Here is a 15,581-nt window from a genome sequence, read left to right on the forward strand (position 1 = left end):
ACTGGTTGGATCTCCTTGCAGTCCAAGGGACTTTCAAGAGTCTTCTCCAACACCACAGTTCAAAAGCATCAATTCTTTGGCGCTCAGCCTTCTTCACAGTCCAACTCTCACATCCATACATGACCACAGGAAAAACCATAGCCTTAACTAGACAGACCTTTGTTGGCAAAGTAATGTCTCTGCTTTTGAATATGCTATCTGCAGTGATTTTGGAGCCCAAAAAAATAAAATCTGACACTGTTTCCCCGTCTATTTCCCATGAAGTGATGGGACCGGATGCCATGATCTTCATTTTCTGAATGTTGAGCTTTAAGCCAACTTTTTCACTCTCCACTTTCACTTTCATCAAGAGGCTTTTTAGTTCCTCTTCACTTTCTGCCATAAGGGTGGTGTCATCTGCATATCTGAGGTTATTGATATTTCTCCTGGCAATCTTGATTCCAGCTTGCATTTCTTCCAGCCCAGCGTTTCTCATGATGTACTCTGCATATAAGTTAAATAAACAGGGTGACAATATACAGCCCTAACCAACTCCTTTTCCTATTTGGAACCAGTCTGTTGTTCCATGTCCAGTTCTAACTGTTGCTTCCTGACCTGCGTATAGATTTCTCAAGAGTCAGGTCAGGTGGTCTGCTATTCCCATCTCTTTCACAACTTTCCACAGTTTATCATGATCCACAGTTTATCATGATCCACACAGTCAAAGGCTTTGGCATAGTCAATAAAGCAGAAATAGATGTTTTTCTGGAACTCTCTTGCTTTTTCCATGATCCAGCGGATGTTGACAATTTGATCTCTGGTTCCTCTTCCTTTTCTAAAACCAGCTTAAACATCAGGAAGTTCACGGTTCACATATTGCTGAAGCCTGGCTTGGAGAATTTTGAGCATTCCTTTTCTAGCATGTGAGATGAGTGCAATTGTGCGGTAGTTTGAGCATTCTTTGGCATTGCCTTTCTTTGGGATTGGAATGAAAACTGACCTTTTCCAGTCCTGTGGCCATATGTCTTATACATCTTCATTTCTGTTGAAAAGTTTCTTGAAGACTTGTTTTTGCTTCTTTGATAATGCCTTCTCTCTTTTTTTGTTTCCTTTTAAGATTTTCTGTATCTGTGATTTTTTCTTTGTTTTTTGGTAGACTTTGTCTTGCGTAAGTGTGGTTTCTTGGTAGTTTTTCTGTTTTTGGATTTACTGAGTTTCCTAAATCTGTGGATTGATTTTTTTCATTAGTTTTAGAAAAGTCTCATCTATTTACTTCGAGCTGATTCTTTTTCTTTGCAGACCACAGTTGTGTGTAAGTTGTACCTTTCAAATGCATTCCTCATGTATTTTCCACACTACTCTGTTCTAGCCTTCTTTTCTCAGGTTTGGGTATTTTCTTTTGGCCTTTATTTTGAATTTGTTAATTTCATCTTCCATTGTTTTCATGATGGTGTTGAATATACCCAAAGAATTTCTGACATCAAATACATACAGTTTTTTGTTCTAAAGTGGAATTTTAGTTCTTTGTTTTTATAGATTCTGAGTTTTTTTGGTTGAAATTCTTCATCTTTTATCCACTTTTTTCCTAATCTGTTTTCTTTAATATTTTAATTATGGTTAGTTTAGTCTATGCTAACAATAGTATCTATTTGAATCTGTATTTATTGTTTCTTTTTCCTCTGAATTCCCAATCACATATTTCTGCCCTTTTTCTGTCTGATAATTTTTGATTGTATGTCAGATAGTGTGTCAAATGCTGTAGAGTTCCAGACAGTATCTTTCATCAGAGAAGATTTGCTTTTTTCTCATTTGGGCAGAGAGTGAGGGGCTGCTGTAAATAGAGCTTGAGCTGGGCTGAGGCTCCTTTGAAGTCTTACTGAGACAGCTAGTTTATTTCTGTCATTTTGGTGTGGACCTTCTCAGCTTTTGATTGAGAGCTCCAAAAGGACTGTTGATAATTCACTTCTTCCCCAAGAAGTATCCATTTAGTTTTTTGACTTCCTGCCCTTTATACCTTCAAATTCTAACAAACGTCTTGAAGAAGGTGAGTTTTGTGTTTAAAGCAAATTCCCTCCCTTTGGTAGAATTTTGTCTTCAGCTACAGACTGTGGGGGACTTTTAGACACAGTCATCCTAGTTCCCCAACCCAGAATTTAGCAGAGATACCTTGGAGAAAACAGCCTGTTGTTAGGGACACTTCAGATTTGACTCTGCTCTCTAAAAGAGAAATGTCTGGTCCCTATAAAAGTTGGGGTGATGTTGTTTCTTTGGCAGAGTCCCTCAGGGTGGCCCAAGTCTGATTCTTGGTCCATACCTAAAATCGCTACATGCCCCAAATCAGTAAGTGACCCCTTAGAGGAAATCAGCAGGTGGCTTCTTTTTGTTTTGTTCCTTTTGGATGAATCCTGTCCTCTGGAGCTCTAATTCATTTTGCTCTCTTGCTTCAACAACCTTCTCATGTCTTTACAAATGTAAATTTTGTAATGGATAACATTATTTTCTAGCTGTTGCAGTGGGAATTTTGGGCTGCTGCCACCTACTGCATTTTATCTGGCAGTGAAAGTCCCTATGAGGAAAATTTCTCTGGTTCTCTCCTGTTTTACTTGATTTGTGCCTTTGCTTGTTAAGTAACTTCTTTTTAAAACAAATAAAATAATCTTTTATTTATCTGAACATCACAGATTGGTTTTCTTTAAATTCTTTGTTAGTTTTGTAAGTTACTTTCATTTGGACATGAACCCATATTCTGATTGTTCCATTTGCTGCTTTCTTTCAAAGTGCTAAGAATTTTGTAATTTTTTCACTCTCCTTTTTGAATCACCATTTCTACCTCTGTTCTCCTTGCTGTAATTGCTGATTGCCCCCACCACTCCCTACCATCAGTGCAGTCTAGGATGATGGTCAATAATTGAGATATGAAGCTCCTACTCCAAGCCTGTTCAAGTGATTTCGTAGATTTAGTCACTGACCCATGATCTTTTTAGGTTCAATTCCTGTCTCCGTGGAGGCTGATTTTTTGCCCTCCCTGCTGCTTCTTAAAAGCCATAGCCCTAGGCGGTAGTCTGTGCTTTTTGTTTCCTTCTTTCATTATTCATGGGAAGAGCCCCTCTTCCAGCCCCTAGTTTCAGTGAGTCCGAGTCCTATCAGTAGAGGCAGGAGAACTTGTCACAGTTTTTACTTCCACCATCTAATCTCCGGGCTGCCATTGCAGACTTGTTTGACAGGTTGAAGTTTTAGGCTCATTTAGGCTCACAGCATTTTGCTTCTTTTCTGTGTCTGATACTTTGAAATGTTTATTTTTGACTCTGGTATTTTCCTTTTTTATTTTTGTTTTAATATTTCATAATTCCCTGCTGTATTTTAGCTAATGGAGAAACAGTTCATGAAGTCCCTACAATATCCTGGTCAATGTTAGAGAGAAATTTCACCCTATATTTTGGCTAAAGTCCTGACCTGATTTTAATTATCAATTATACTCGTGAGATTTTTTAATAATATATAACGTGATCCCTAACTGGTTTGAGATATCAATTATACCGAATTCCACATTTTCACATGCTTTAATTTTTTGGAGGGTAATTTCATTTCTAAAAGAAGATAGGGAACAACCTAAGTGTGCATTGATTTAGATGAATGGATAAAGAAATTGTGATACACACACATATACATAATTCAGCCATAGAAAATATTTGTGGCAACATGAATGGATCCTGAGGACATTATGCTGAATGAAATAACTCAGACACAGAAAGACAAATATTGTATGTTTTCACTTATATTCAGAATCTAAAAACCAAACTCATTGAAATACAAATAATCAGATTTGTAGTTCCCAGAAGCAGGGATTAGGAGTTGGGGGCATTAGATGAAAGTGGTCAGAAGATAAAAACTTCCCGTTATAAGATAGATAGGTCCTGGGAGTGTACATGCAGCATGGTGACTGCAGTTAGCAATAATGTATATTTGAAAGATGCTAAGAGGATAGATTTTAAAGTTCTCATCACAAGGCAAAAAAAAAAATTATAACTGTGAGATAATGGGTGTTAACTGATCTTACTGTGGTAACATTTTGCAGTATGTACGTACATGTGTTATAGTCCTTAAACTTATAAAATGTAGTATGTCAAGTATATATCTTAATGAAACTGGAGAAAAAGAAAAGAAAGAATGTGGGTCTGTTTTCTTAAGGCAAGATATATTAAGTAAGAATTATTAGTGATTTAGTTTTTCTACTTCACATGCTTTTAAAACATTTATTTTAAAGCATAGCCTTTTGAAAGAATTTAATATTTCATTAATAAAATGACAGGCTGGTATGTCAGCATTGTACTTCCAGATGATTTTGGAAAGGTGCTAGGCATATTAGGATTAACCATCTAGGTAAACTTAAAATGTATAATATTTTGATGACAATTTCACCAGGTGGTACTAAAATTTTATTTATTTTTATTTTTTTAGATTTGGCTATGTTGGGTCTTCGTTGTTGCATGCGAGCTTTCTCCAGTTGCAGCGAGTGGGGCTACTCTTGGTTGCAGTGTTCCAGCTTCTCTTTGTAGTGGCTTCTGTTGTGGACAAGAGGCTCCAGGGTGTGTGGGCTTCAGTACTTGTGGCTTGAGGGCTCTAGAGCACGGGCTCAGTAGTTGTGGTGCACAGGCCTAGTTGCCTCGTGGCATGTGGGATCTTCCCGGACCAGGGATCAAACTGGTCTCCCCTGCATTGGCAGGTGGATGCTTAACCAAGGGATCATGAGAGAAGCCTAGTAGTAAGATCTTAGACTTCAGAATTCAAAATGAGTAATTTAGTAATATTGTGTATAATTTTTTAGGTTGAAAAAAACTTTCCTTTCTCAATTGAATTATCTTTGCAACACTGGAAAACCAGCTTCCTATATTTACACTGGTCTGTATTTAACTTAATGTGTCATTACGGTATTCTGCAAATACCATACTATTTTTGTTTTTTTTTTTAACTTGTAAATTTCATTTTTTAGAGCATTTTTAGGTTCACTGCTTTCTTCTTAAGTGGAAAGTGCAGAGAGTTTCTGTTTATCCCCATACCTTCACAGACACATCCTGCATCACAGTGGTCTGTTTGTTATAACTGATGAATCTGCATCGACATATTATTATCATCCAAAGTCCACAGTTGACATTAGGGTTCACTCTTGGTATTGTATATCCAGTTGGTTTTAAGAAATGTATAATGACATGTATTTACCATTACTGTATAGTTTTCTATGGTAAAACTACACAATATTTTACTGCTCTAAAAATCCTCTGTGCTCCGTCTACTCATCACTGCTTCCCTGTTCTCTGGCAACCTGTGAGCCTTCAACTTTTTCCAGTTTTGCCATTTCCAGAATATTTGACAGTCAGAAATTATATTGACTTTTTTCACTCGGTAATAAATTTTAAGATTCAGTTCCTGTCCAACTTTTCGTGACCTCATGGACCACAGCACGCCAGGCCTCCCTGTCCATCACCAACTCCTGGAATTCACACAAACTCATGTCCATTAGTTGGTGATGCCATCCAACCATCTCATCCTCTATTGTCCCCTTCTTCTCCCACCTTCAATCTTTCCCAGCATCAGGGTCTTTTCAAATGAGTCAGCTCTTCGCATTGTGTGGCCAAAGTATTGGAGTTTCAGCTTCAACATCAGTCCTTCCAATGAACACGCAGGACTGATCTCCTTTAGGATGGACTGGTTGGATCTCCTTGCAGTCCAAGGGACTCTCAAGAGTCTTCTCCAACATCACAGTTCAAAACATCAATTCTTCGGCACTCTGCTTTCTTTATAGTCCAACTCTCACATCCATACTTGACTACTGGAAAAATCATAGCCTTGACTAGATGGACCTTTGTTGGCAAAGTAATGTCTCTGCTTTTTAATACGCTGTCTAGGTTTGTCATAGCTTTCCTTCCAAGGAGTAAGAGTCTTTTAATTTCAAGGTTGCACTCACCATCTGCAGTGATTTTGGAGCCCCAAAAATAAAGTCAGCTACTGTTTCCACTGTTTCCCCATCTATTTGCCATGAGGTAATGGGACCAGATGCCATGTTCTTACGTTTCTGAATGTTGAGCTTTAAGTCAACTTTTTCATTCTTCTCTTTCACATTCATCAAGAGGCTCTTTAGTTCTTCACTTTCTGCCCTAAGGGTGATGTCATCTGCATATCTGAGGTTATTGTTATTTCTCCCGGCCCAGCATTTCTCATGATATACTCTGAATGTAAGTTAAATAAACAGGGGGACAATACACGTACTCCTTTTCCTATTTGGAACCAGTCTATTGTTCCATGTCCAGTTGTAATTGTTGCTTTCTGACCTGCATACAGGTTTCTCAAGAGGCAGGTCAGGTGGTCTGGTATTCCCATCTCTTTCAGAATTTCCCACAGTTTATTGTGATCCACACAGTCAAAGGCTTTGGCATAGTCAATAAAGCAGAAGTAGATGTTTTTCTGGAACTCTCTTGCTTTTTCGATGATCAAGCGGATGTTGGCAATTTGATCTCTGGTTCCTCTGCCTTTTCTAAAACCAGCTTGAACATCTGGAAGTTCACGGTTCACGTATTGCTGAAGCTTGGCTTGGAGAATTTTGAGCATTATTTTACTAGTGTGTGAGATGAGTGCAATTGTGCGGTAGTTTGAGCATTCTTTGGCATTGCCTTTTTTGGGATTGGAATGAAAACTGACCTTTTCCAGCCCTGTGGCCACTGCTGAGTTTTCCAAATTTGCTGGCATATTGAGTGCAACACTTTCACAGCATCATCTTTCAGGATTTGGAATAGCTCAACTGGAATTCCATCACCTCCACTAGCTTTGTGATGCTTTCTAAGGCCCAGTTGACTTCACTTTCCAGTATGTCTGGCTCTAGGTGAGTGATCACACCATCGTGATTATCTGGGTAATGAAGATCTTTTTTGTACAGTTCTTCTGTATATTCTTGCCACCTGTTCTTAATATCTTCTGCTTCTGATAGGTTCATACCATTTCTGTCCTTTACTGAGCTCATCTTTGCATGAAAGGTTCCCAAGGTATCTCTAATTTTATTGAAGAGATCTCTAGTCTTTCCCATTCTGTTGTTTTCCTCTATTTCTTTGCATTGATCACTGAGGAAGGCTTTCTTATGTCTCCTTGCTCTTCTTTGGAACTCTGCATTCAAATAGGTATATCTTTCCTTTTCTCCTTTGCTTTTCACTTCCTTCCTTTTACAGATATTTGGAAGGCCTCCTCAGACAGCCATTTTGATTTTTTACATTTCTGTTTCTTGGGGATGGTCTTGATCCCTGTCTCCTGTACAGTGTCACAAACCTCCGTCCACAGTTCATCAGGCACTCTGTCTATCAGATGCAGTCCTGTAAGTCTATTTGTCACTTCTACTGTATAATCATAAGGGATTTGATTTAAGTCATACCTGAATGGTCTCGTGATTTTCTCTGCTTTTTTCAATTTAAGTCTGAATTTTGCAATAAGGAGTTTATGATCTGAGCCACAGTTAGCTCTCGATCTTGATTTTGCTGACTGTATAGAGCTTCTCCATCTTTGGCTGCAAAGAATATAATCAATATGATTTCGATGTTGGCCATCTGGTGATGTCATGTATAGAGTCTTCTCTTGTGTTGTTGGAAGAGAGGGTGTTTGCTATGACCAGTGCGTTCTCTTGGCCAAACTCTCTTAGCCTTTTCCCTGCTTCATTCTGTGCTCCAAGGTCAAATTGCCTGTTATTCCAGGTGTTTCGTGACCTTACTTTTGCATTCCAGTCCCCTATAATGAAAAGGGCATCTTTTGGGGGTGTTAGTTATAAACCGTTCAGCTTATGCTTCTTCAGTGTTACTGTTCAGGACATAGACTTGGATTACCGTCATATTGAATGGTTTGCCTTGGAAACGAACAGAGATCATTCTGTCATTTTTGAGACTACCTCCAAGTACTGCATTTCTGACACTTTTGTTGACTGTGATGGCTACTCCATTTTTTCTAAGGGATACTTGCCCACAGTAGTAGATAGGATGGTCATCTGAGTTAAATACACCCATTCCAGTCCATTTTAGTTTGCTGATTCCTAAAATGTTGATGATCACTCTTGCCATCTCCTCTTTGACCACTTCAAATTTCTTCAAATTTGCCTTGATTCATGAACCTAACATAATGACACCACCCTTATGGCAGAAAGTGAAGAGATACTACAAAGCCTCTTGATGAAAGTGAAAGAGGAGAGTGAAAAAGTTGGCTTAAAACTCAGCATTCAGAAAACTAAGATCATGGCATCTGGTCCCATCACTTCATGGGAAATAGATGGGGAAACAGTGGAAACAGTGGCTGACTTTATTTTTGGGGCTCCAAAATCACTGCAGATGGTGACTGCAGCCATGAAATTAAAAGATGCTTACTCCTTGGAAGGAAAGTTATGACCAACCTAGACAGCATATTGAAAAGCAGAGATATTATTTTGCCAACAAAGGTCCGTCTAGTCAAGGCTATGGTTTTTTCAGTGACCATGTATGATGTGAGAGTTGGACTGTGAAAAAAGCTGAGCTCCGAAGAATTGATGCTTTTGAACTGTGGTGTTGGAGAAGACTTGCAAGTCCCTTGGACTGCAAGGAGATCCAACCAGTCCATCCTAAAGGAGACCAGTCCTGGGTGTTCATTAGAAGGACTGATGCTGAGGCTGAAACTCCAATACTTTGGCCACCTCATGCGAAGAGTTGATTCATTGGAAAAGACCCTGATGCTGGGAGGGATTGAGGGCAGGAGAAGGGGATGACAGAGATGACTGGATGGCATCACTGACTCGATGCACATGAGTTTGAGTGAACTCTGGGAGTTAATGAGGGACAGGGAGGCCTGGCATGCTGCGATTCATGGGGTTGCAAAGAGTCGGATACAACTGAACAACTGAACTGAACTGAATGGACCTAACATTCCAGGTTCCTATGCAATATTGTTCTTTACTGCATCTGACCTTGCTTCTATCACCAGTCACATCCACAACTGCTTGGTGTTTTTGCTTTGGCTTTGTCTCTTCATTCTTTCCAGAGTTATTTCTCCACTGATCTCCATTAGCATATTGAGCACGTACCAACCTGGGGAGTTCATCTTTCAGTGTCTTATCTTTTTGCCTCATCATGGCCTGATAGCTCATTTCTTTTTTGGAGCTGATGATATCCCATTGTCTGGATGTTTATTAACCAATGTTTCTTAACAGATTATTAACATTCACCGAAGGACACCTTGGTTACTTCCAAATTTTGGCAATTAGGAATAAAGCTGTAATATACATCTGTGTGCAGGGGTTTACATGGACATAAATTTTCAGTTCATTTGGGTAAATATCAGGAGACACAATTGCTGGTTTGTATGAGAGTATGTTTCATTTTCTGTGAAGCTGCCACTCTGTCTTCCAGACTTGCTGTACCATTTTGCATTCCCACCAGCAATGAATGAGAGTTCTTATTGCTCCACATCCTTGCCAGTATTTGGTGTTGTCAGTGTTTGGATTTTGGCCACTCTAAAATATATGTAGCAGTGCTTTTTTGTTTTAATTTGCAATTCCTTAATGACATGATGCTGGACTTCTTTTCATATGCTTACTTGCCACCTGTATAGCTTTGGTGAGGTGTCAGTTCGGGTGTTTTGCCTATTTTTAATTCCGGTTGTTTTCCAGTGTCTAGGAGCGTCTGCCCAGGTAAGCAGATGTGTTTTCTATGCCTCTGTGTCACCTTCGATGTGAGGCTAGTTGGTTGCCCTCTGACCTAAGTTCTCATGGGTTCAAGAAAAGTCTTGAACTTGCAGCTTGTTGGGCTTACTTTGTTGTAAGGGTGAAAGAAAGAGTTTTATTGTAAGACTGAAAGGTGTGGCTAGTTGTCTACATCTGAGAGAGAAAGCCAGAGAAGGAGAAGAAACCCCATGTTCAACAGTGAAAACCTTAAGAAATTATTGTACATGTGGTATCTATTAGTATATTCCTTATAATACATGTAGCAGCTTTTAAAAGTTAATTAGCTTCCTGAGAAAGGGGCAGTAGGTAAATTCACTGTATTGAAAACAAAAAAGAGTGAACTTCATTTCAGAATTGCCCTGATAGTCTTTCAGCTGCCTTTTGACCTGGAAATGAGAAGGCCAGCTGCAGAAGCATGGTGCTGCCAGTGCTTACTCTCAAGATAGAATTGCAAATGGGAAAGCTGCTCAGGACTTTAAATTAAACTCAACAATATTAAGAATGTAATATATATTTTCTAAATTTTAATAATGTAGCTAAGAAATATAGGACATTTAATCACATACATATACAAAGTAAAAGCCCTGTAGCCTGCTGGTGCTTTTAAAGATGGTTTCTTTGGATGAATGTGATAAACTAGTACCATAACATTATCTCATTTTGAAGATTTTAAGTATATACATATATATTCACAAACAGAAAAATCTGTTTTAGACTACCTAAAGTACTGTGGGCTTTGTGCCTACATACTTTGATGGGATTGTCATTTTATGAAATGATGAAACGGAACCTGGTAGAAAAAGTGGATCTGTGTGTCACTTCGTGGTGTAGGTATCCCCATATGGTGCTTTTGTTGAAATAAATGAAAGGAAACTGAAGATGGGAGTTCTGAGTCTAGTAACATTTTTATCTAGTGTTTTGAAGTAGCAGTTTTCCTATTAATTGCCATTCACTCATGAAGCAAACTTTATTGAGTGTTTGTGATGTGCTAATAATGGTTTTGAGTGCTGGGCATCTGGCAGCACAAGAGAGGCGTTGTCCGGGGCAGGGGGCAGCATGGAAGTGGAGGAGCTTCACTCCAGCCTTACAGTGAAACCAGTACACAGTAATACAGTAAGTTCCTTTGAGAATACGATCAGCAGTGCGTGCAAAGCAGGATCAGGTGTTAGGGCGACGGCAGTACGTGACGAAGACGATTTAAGACATCGTGATCAGGGAAATGGAGAAGGCAATGGCAGCCCTCTCCAGTGTTCTTGCCTGGAGAATCCCAGGAACAGGGGAGCCTGGTGGGCTGCCGTCTATGGGGTCGCACAGAGTCGGACACGACTGAAGCAACTTAGCAGCAGCAGCAACAGATCAGGGAAAGCATCTTCAGGAATAAACTTTGTGTTGAAACCTGAAGGAAGAGCAGTTCTGCCTGGGGGAGCTTTCTAGGCAGAAGGAGTACCAAGTACATAGACCCTGACTGGAGAAAAGCTTGGTGTTAGAAGTGAAAGGAGAGCAGTGTGGCTGGAACCAAAGGGAGATCTCAGGAACGAGTCCTAGGATTTTAACTAAAGAAACTAGGGGGGAAAATGGGATACCACTAATTGACATGGAGAGATGAGTGGGGAGGAACTTGTTTGAAATTGAGAAAGAATACTTTTTAAAACATATTAAATCTGAGATACCTGTAGGACATCCACAAGGAGATGGCAGCTTTGAGTTTAGGGGTGAGGGCAAGGCTAGGAAAAATTGCTCAACATTTTTAATGCCATAGATTGATTTCTGGTTTTAACATGATTGAGTGAGTCCTTGGAAACAGTCAAATAGAAAGAAAGTAAAACTACCAGAGACCTGTAAACCCCAACCTCAAGATAAATGTAGAACTTAATGTCAAATGGCGATGCAGACAAAACTGACAGAACATTTTTATATGCATACCATGAACATTATCACAAACACAAAGGCTCTCATTTGGAACTGGAGACAGGAGACTTACGCTGGAAGTTTCCCTGCACCCAGTTAAGCAGAAAGGAAGAAGAAAGAGGGCAGGGAAGAGTGAGTCGCACACATGAGCTATATGTGAGGATCAGACATTTGAGGATTGTGGGGAGGGGATTGTGGGGAGAAAGGCTGCCTTATGTACATACCCACAGCTTCTCATCTTAATTGGCTGGAGAGAAGTTAAAGCACAAAGAACTTGTTCATGCCCATAACTCTTGGTCATAAGGAGATTTCTTAGAAACCTAAACACTGGATACACTAGCCTGCAAAGGAAAGAAGTTCTCTTATTGAAGAGCTGTCACAAGATATATACAAATATATCTCAAAAACAGTAGGGAGAAGGGGTCTGCAAAAGAAAGCTAGTATGGCTGGAGCAACCTTGTAAAATTTTAACTCTGCCACCGTAGGAACTCTGGAGGCAGTGGGTGAAGACATACGTTGCTATGGTTCCCGGGTGAAAGACAGGACGGTAGCTTTTGGAATACAGTGATAATACAGACCAAGGTGGGATTGAGATATTTTATAAAGAAATATTGACAAAACTTAGTGATAAATTGGATCTTGGTTGCTACTGGAATTGAAAGATTAAGAGAGTTGTAGAAAGGATCATCTGTAAATTTCTGGTGTTCATAATTAGATGGAGTTTGTCCTCTTCACCATTGTATCTTTTAGTACTTCATGGAGCACATGGAATGTTCCTATACATATTTGTTGAAAATGAATGAGTATTATTTTAGTTATGAAAAAGTTGCATTCAACTTCAATATAAACAGTCTGAGTAGGAGATGTGTTCTGCTGTAGAATTAGACCTAATAATTTATTCTTTACACTGAAATTTGACCATACATCAAATGAGACCTAGACTGCAGCTTATCTTTGAAAAGTCTTTTAAAATAAAATTTGTGTGTGACAAACTAGATCAAGTGCAGTCTATTTGTGAAAGACATGATAAAATCCTGTATAAAGAAAGTGATATTTTTTTATATTATGGAAGTGATCCCCAGTTTTTTTTTCCTTTACATTTTAGCTTTGTTATAAACATTTCAAGCTTTTATTATTGATAAAAAAATCAGAAAAGGAATATTGAAGTCTTGTTTTCTCCAGTTCTTACTGCCTTTCTGAAGTATACTGAATCACTGATTCACCCACACCTTCATACACTTTATTGTGGAAAATGTTGTTTTTGAAAAAGTGAACTATTTAGGACTAGTATTCATATTAAGGTAAGGAATTGAAACGTGTACAGTATTTTTATTCTAAAACTTTATCTTTCTTCAAACAGTATTTATAACCTGTAGTTCTAGTGTTGGGATAATAAATCTTAATATCATAGCCAATAACACTGCAAGTGCTCACATGGATGTGGTTTACAGGTGCGTCCTGCTCCCTCTTTTGGGAATGAAGCCACCCCAGCAAAGCCTCTATCTTCTTGTGGATTCTGTGGACGAAGGGTGTAACATTACTGAAGGTGAACAGACGTCCACCAGCTTATCTGGGACTGTGGCAGAGCTTTTGGCTGGTCACCACGAGTTCTTTCCACCGTGGCTATTGCTTCTCTGTTCTGCCCGAAAACAGAGCAAAGCTGTTACTAAAATGTTTACTGGTAAGTGTAATTCCTGCCATCTGCAAATGTTTTCACTGCTGAACTTAAGACTTGTATTTCTTTCTCAGAGGAGAGTACTCAGTTGAAAATTTGGTCCTTGTTTCTGCTGTTCTCTCAGCTGTTCTGTTCTGTTAGCGATTTTCAACTTTTTAAAGTGGTATTAAAAACAGGCCATAAAATATTTTAAGTTAATTTAATAGTAACTTTTTTTTTCAAGATTCTTTACCTAATAACTTCCTTAGCAAAGGTGAGGGCTACATATTTTATGCTGATGTTTCCTGATCGGCTTATATTTCTTCTAATTAGACTGAGCATCCTGAGGGTACGGAATATACCTCCTTAAAAATCAATGGCAGTTTGTCTAAGATGTTTTTCCTGGTTTTAGAGGAGAGACAGAGTCGACAGCCTTTGAGGGTACCTCTTGAAGTAGATCCTTTATTTTTTTAAACCCTTTTCCTATGTGTGAGAAAGTAATCTATGTAATGTTTAAAAGTACGTGATCAGGTTTTTTTTTTTTTTTTTTCTTTTCTTGTTTCCTGACTTTACTTTTTTTTTTTAACTCCCACAGTAAAGTGCTTACTCCTATTAGATTATGTAAAGTGCTTTTTTTTTTTTTGTGCTGTGGGAATGAAAAGGAGCATAAAACAAGGACCACTCACAGGATTTATAGTGTAATTGGGGAGATAATAATTAAGTTATTGGTTAATTAGCTATATCACTTTAAAATAGTTCTGTACATCTTACATAAGGGTGAAATCTTACTAATTTGCTAAAACGGCTTCCTTTAACCAGATTTATTCCCTCTCTTTTCAATTGCCTTACTAATAATACCTTTTGATTTGGTTTCCATTATGCTATTCTGTTTTGTTGTTATTGGAAATTGAGTTGATAAAAGTCAGGGAATTAACAGGATGAACTTGGATATCTCTTAGTATGTCAGGTACAGGTAAAGTTGAAGCCCCTTTTGGTTTATTTCATCTCATTTCTTTCCCTTCTTCATTTGAGACAACCAGTGTTATTGGTTTATTTTTGTCCTTTTAGCTCATATTTTTCATTTTGTCTATTTTTATATTTTACGTAAATGAAACGCTGCATACACCATCCTAGCTCTTCCCATTCACTGGCTGTGTGACCTTATGCAACTTCCAATACAGTCTGTGCCTCAGTGCCTTCATCTATGAATCGATGGTTATTACATGTTTCTATTACTTTCCCCATAGAGTATTTTTGTGTGTGAGTCTAAATGACAAGTCTTATTATGCGACTTAGAACAATGCCTAGTACATAATAAGTGCTTCATAAATGTATCACTACTATTGTTATCATTTCACTAAATGAAAAAAAAAAACAACAAAAACAATGTTTTTGAGCCTTGTTTCTATTACTACTTTTAAACCCAGTTCATTGCTTTTAACTGCTGTATATTATTCCTTCCCATGAATAAATCTCTAGTTTTTCCATTATTCTGTTTATGGACATTATTTCAGTTTTTCATTATTACAAGAAATGCTTCATGAATGTGCTTAAACACACCTTCTTGTGCACATGTGCTATAAGTTTATATGATAAAAACATGTGGAATTACTAGAGAATAGAGTATGTACATTTTGAGCTTTAATTTTGACGAACTGCTATCTAGTGTGCTTGAAATAATTTATGTTCCTGCCGGCAAAACATGAAATTTCCCTTTTCTCTATATTTTTGTCGGTTAACATTTGTTATTTTCAGATCTGTTTTTTCTGCTGTAGGGGCTTGTGCTTGATTTTCCCTCTGACTGGAATGATCTTCTCCTGATTCCCAAATCCAGCTTTTATTTATCTGCTGCTGCCACTGCTTTGGTTGTTGCAGCTTTTAGTGATTCTTATGTAGACTTTAATAAAGACTCTAAAAAGTTTTGCCCCAAGTGTTGACTCACTCTAGCTGTTTGTCTTTAGTGATGTTAGAATAGTCTTTCAGAATACAAATCCGCTCACATTATTGTCTTGGTTCTTACTGACTTCTGATAACAAAATCCAAGTCTCATTTCTTCACATAGTACCTGGAATATAGTAGGTTATATATATATATGTGTGTGTGTGTGTGTGTGTATTCATATTTGTTTAATTCAGTTGAGTGAGAGTATTTTACTCAGTACTAATTGACCATCACTGATCTTTGCTGCATTTCTAGATTTATTCCTCTTAAGAAAGAGTTCATTCACTCAGCATTTTTTTCTTCTGGAAGATGAATTACACAATTGTCTAATAAATCCATATCTATAAAACAGGATATCATCTCCCTTCCAAAAATGAAATT

General features: G+C 38.2%; 1 protein-coding gene across 4 annotated transcripts in view; it reads left to right on the top strand.

Moving 5' to 3' along the window:
- The window catches only part of ANKRD50 (ankyrin repeat domain containing 50), a 40,863-nt gene that overhangs the window by 16,291 nt on the left and 8,991 nt on the right, over positions 1-15,581 (top strand). For all 4 annotated transcript variants that reach the window (XM_005217604.5, XM_005217603.5, XM_010813781.4 and 1 more), the window contains one exon: positions 13,057-13,286. In XM_005217604.5, the coding sequence (XP_005217661.1) occupies positions 13,057-13,286 (230 nt within the window). The remainder of the gene's footprint in view (positions 1-13,056; positions 13,287-15,581) is intronic.

The sequence above is a fragment of the Bos taurus genome, chromosome 17 (genome assembly GCF_002263795.3).
Source record: "Bos taurus isolate L1 Dominette 01449 registration number 42190680 breed Hereford chromosome 17, ARS-UCD2.0, whole genome shotgun sequence".
Classification (NCBI taxonomy): Eukaryota; Metazoa; Chordata; class Mammalia; order Artiodactyla; family Bovidae; genus Bos; species Bos taurus.